Source organism: Micropterus dolomieu, unplaced genomic scaffold, assembly GCF_021292245.1.
Source record: "Micropterus dolomieu isolate WLL.071019.BEF.003 ecotype Adirondacks unplaced genomic scaffold, ASM2129224v1 contig_14324, whole genome shotgun sequence".
NCBI classification, from domain to species: domain Eukaryota; kingdom Metazoa; phylum Chordata; class Actinopteri; order Centrarchiformes; family Centrarchidae; genus Micropterus; species Micropterus dolomieu.
Window position 1 is genome coordinate 1 of NW_025743310.1, and position 4,716 is coordinate 4,716.

At 40.0% G+C, this 4,716-nt stretch overlaps 1 protein-coding gene across 1 annotated transcript in view; it reads left to right on the forward strand.

Annotated features, from left to right (window-relative positions):
• Positions 1-1,723: 1,723 nt before the first annotated feature.
• LOC123966820 (B-cell receptor CD22-like) overlaps positions 1,724-4,716 on the forward strand; it is a gene marked incomplete at its 3' end in the record, with an annotated part of 3,169 nt that continues 176 nt past the window's right edge. The window contains exons 1-3 of the mRNA XM_046042933.1: positions 1,724-1,949; positions 2,454-2,720; positions 3,777-3,923. Of these exons, the coding sequence (XP_045898889.1) occupies positions 1,724-1,949; positions 2,454-2,720; positions 3,777-3,923 (640 nt within the window). The remainder of the gene's footprint in view (positions 1,950-2,453; positions 2,721-3,776; positions 3,924-4,716) is intronic.

Consider the following 4,716-nt stretch of genomic DNA (forward strand, 5'->3'; position numbering starts at 1 on the left):
TGACCAAAATTATTATTACTGGGTCGGACTAATCATAGGTCCATGACTAAACTGTGTCTTATCTATATTTTCATCTTCAGTTATTGCCAGTGGTATTTTGTCCCTGTCAGGTTACAGGTGAATAAATATAATTAAAATCCAATGCAACATTACAGACATTTACGTCTGGTAAATGATGAATGAGCAGACTACGCTGAATAAAATGTATTATTGTTAACTAAGTGACTCCTTTCATCCTGTGATTTAAGAGAAATATCATGGTCCACGTTTTGAGCATCACTGGGTTAAAATAGAGGCTTGTTTACCTGTTGCCATGGTGAATCGTCCTATCAGATCTCCATTGATGATGCTTTTTTAAATTCCCCCTGCACACGCTGACCCTGGATCAGCTATCAGCTATATCTGATGTTATGGGGAAGGCCTTCAGTCAGCAGCCATACCACAAAGTGAATTTATTTTTTAAATTAGACGGATTTGATGACTTGATCTTTAAAAACTGATAGCTAGTCAACAATAGTTACGTCTGTGCCATCATCCCCTCCATCAGAGTTAGGGTGTATGATCTCCAACAAATATTTAATACAAGGTTTTAGTAAGCAAAAAGTTTAAAAAGTAAATAAATGCTCCTCCGATTCCCCCCTAATGTCCTTTTCTATGTCTTAAATGAATGGACCGAAGCTGTTGCACCAACATTGATAAATATTCCTATTGTATCAATAAAAACTGAAACACCTGATAAAATACATTATTCTTTTTCAGTTCTAGTTACAGAGATACGTTTTTGTGACACTGCTTATCCAGGATAGCTGTTCCCAAAAACACGCTGGTACCTTGATCCTCTTTGTCTTACAGGATAATACATAGAACCTACACAAGTTGTCCAGTCTTGTGCCATGGAGAGCCGACAGTCTACAGGTTTTCTCCCCTCTGCCTCTAAAAGTCTTTAAAATGACATGAAAACCTGTAGACTGTTAATTCTCCATGGCAAAGGGTTTGACTCCCAACGCAGTTTTGTACATGTGCAGTAGTTCAGTTAAGTTTTACAAAAATAAATATATGAAAATAAGTTTGTTCTCTGATGTTTTGAATCTGATTTTGGTTTCTGATGTCATCTGTTTTTCAGTGGAACAGAGTCAGAATGGCTGGGGAGTGACTTACACTCCAACTCAGATCTGTGCCTTAAAAGGATCAACAGTGGACATAAAATGTACCTACACATATCCATCCAGCTTAAATAATCATGATACCAAAGTTCAGGAAACATTCTGGTTTACGAAAGAGAGTAATAACGTTTATGTGGATCTGAAAACGGACCCAGAATATTCAGGTCGTGTGGAGTATATTTGTCAGAACAAACGCTGCACTCTGAGAATCACAGACCTGAGAGAGAGCGACTCAGCTGAGTACAAGTTCAGGTTCATAACAAACCAACCAGGTGGGAAATATACTGGTTCACCTGGAGTCACTCTGTCTGTCACAGGTAACATTTTCATTTAAATAGTTTTTTGTTCCAAAGGATCAATATCAAGCAATCAGTGCTGTAAATGTTTCATGAAGAAAATCTAGGCTCAAAGGTCCAGTTACTAAATGAAGTTTTGTCACAGGTAACATTTTCATCTGAATATTTATCAATTTAGTTTCAAGTGTTCAACATCTTATGAAGGTTACTTGCATCTGTGTGCTTGTATGTGTTGACAGTTAGAAATGAAGATTTCTGTTATTCATGTATTCAGATCTGCAGGTGCAGGTGAGCAGATCAAAGTATTCTCCCTGGGCAGAGCTGAAGTGTCACAGCAGCTGTCGTCTACCTGGCCATCCTTCCTACATCTGGTACAAGAACGGACAGAAAATTCAGGAAGAAACATCTACATATTCAGGCCCCTTTGATCCTGCAGGCAGCTTTTCCTGTGCTGTACGAGGATATGAGAAGTCCCGCTCTCCTTCAGTGTGTGAGTTTACATCCAGTCTTCCACTGACATGACACCATCTGGTGGAGTAGTGTAACTAATGCTGTATCATGAATATATGTGTCTTTAATGGGTGACAGTAATTGTGTGTGTGTTTGTGCAGTTTAGTTCACTCAAGCTTTTTGTTTTAATTTTTAAGCACTAGTTCCACAACAATTTGAATGAGGGATACTTTCCCCACAAAATAATTATTAGCAAATAGTTAGTAAATATAAAAGAAAAAAAGGAAATCATCTTTTACTATAAAGGTGTGTAATTGGTTCAGGAAACACCAGAAGAAACACAAAGTCTTCAGAATTTTTGTGACCACAGCAACTCTGGACAGCAGCAATAATCAAACATCTAAAAAAAAATGGAAATGTAATCTGTTTTTCTTTCTTTAATTTCTTCCTGAATAAATGATTCTCTTTAGGATTGAACTATCAACAACAAAAGACTGTTTTACAAAAACATTTTAAAGTTAATGTATGTTAATATCTCCTGCAGATGCTCCAAAGTTTCCCTCCGTGTCAGCGAGTCCCTCTGGTGATTTTGTGGAGGGCAGTTCAGTAAATCTGACTTGTAGCTGTGATGCTAAGCCAGCAGCTAACTATATCTGGTACAAGAGGACTAAAAATCCAGACCATGAAGATCTCAGTAAAGAACCACAGCTTGTCTTCAGCTCCATCCAGACCTCTGACTCTGGAGAGTATTACTGTGCAGCTGAGAACCAGCTGGGGAGGAAGACAACTAAATACATCATTAATGTGAAATGTGAGTGAAACACAGGTTTAATGCTATTGAGAGATTAAATACACTCTAAAAATATCATCACAGTATAACATCATGTCAAGTGAACTTCTGGGATATCAATCTGTCCAGTTAGGAAGAATAAGTAATTGTGAATCACCTGTTTTTGGAGCGGCAACAGCAAGACAACCCCCCAAAAAATGAATGGTTTTGCACGTGGTGGCCACAGACAGTTGTTCTCTCCTTACCCTTCCTGACTGATTGTTCTTTAGTTTTGCATTTTGTTAGCGTCCTCGTCACCACTGGTTGCATGACGCAATACCTGCAGCCCATTCAAGTTGCACAGGTAGTCCAGCTCCTCCAGGGTGGCACGTCCATATGTGCCACAGCAAGAAGGTTTGCTGCGTCTCCCAGCACAGGTTTAAAAGAATGGAGGAGATACAAGGAGACCGATAATTGCACGAGGAGAGCTGGACACCGTAGAAGGGACATCAACCCGGTAGCAGGGCCAGAACTGCTTCTTTGTGCGAGGAGGACCAGGAGGAGCACTGGATTTTGGTTTCCACTGACCGTTAAATAATTTTGTTCTCAATGAATTATACATGTGTACAGTAAATATTTAGAACTTCAAGATCTGATGTTTGATTTAAGTGTTCCCTTAATGTTTTTGAGAAGTATATGTCACATACTTTGTTTTTTTCAGCTTGGGCTTTAGACTTTTCAACAAGAATTTTCAATAAGAAGGCTGCAGTACAAACTGGGCTTTCTTTGAAAAAAGTGGACATTCAGTGTTTTTGGGAGTTTGACCCATATTATGGACTACAGGTCAGGATATTTCATCCTCTACTGCTTCAGTTTGATAAATTATTTAAATCTGTTTCTCGTGAATCCCCCAACTTTGTGGAAGTGCAAAACTAAATCTCTGGAGTATCTTTTAACTCGACAACGGAAAGATTTTACCTGCTTCAAGTTTTCTGCTGTAATTCACGGAGCAGCTTCAGTACATTTAGACCACGATCAACTTTCCACATCCTGCCAAATATGCATCAACTTATGATAATCTATATTCATGTAATACAGATGCTCCAAAGCTTCCCTCTGTGTCAGTGAGTCCCTCTGCTGAGATAGTGGAGGGCAGTTCAGTGACTCTGACCTGCAGCAGTGATGCTAACCCAGCAGCTAAACACACCTGGTACAAGGAGAATGAAGACTCACCAAAAGCATCAGGACAGAACTTCACCATCACTGACTTCAGAGCTGAACACAGTGGGAATTATTACTGTGAAGCCCAGAACAGAAGAGGACGTCATAACTCCACCTTACATCTGACTGTTGTGGCAGGTACGTTTTTCACTTCACTTACACATGTACTCATCAGACATCTTAATGAAAAGTGGGGAGATTAAGGGGTGCAATTAAATGAGGCCCTATGTGAGTTAAACTGTCCATGTGACACTTCTAGATTCCTGGATCTCTGCAATAAACTTGATGAGAACAATGTTATCATAAGCAGTCTAAGGTTAAAATCAAGGGCAACTGGACTTAGTTGAAGATACTAGAAGGTAGGGAAACTCAGCTGTTTAACCTCTGTGGGGTCGTTTGCCAAGATGATCGATACTGCTGGTTCTTAGAGCTCCTGGCATTTGTAATAACAGTCGTTATGGTCATTAGAGTCACCTGAGGCCAAGTCTGAATGACCATCGTTGGCATCCTCACCTGAGGCCAAAAGTGAACGTTTGTTAAGTTTCCTGGGAAGGGATGAAAGGACAGCATTGTAAGTGGGGGACAAGTGGTGTCGCAGACCCCCTCCACTGTTAAGCGACGGCTTCTCAACCCGGGTGTAAATGAATATCTTCACACCTCTTTCAAACCGACCATCCTCTCTGTCTAAAATGTGCACCTTTATCCTTCAGATGTAGGTAAACTGCTGGGATCTGACCTGAGGATTTGGCCCTTCAGTGTTGAGCCATGCGTTTGTTAGTGGTTGTTTAGTTTCCTCAATATACAGATCTGTGCATTG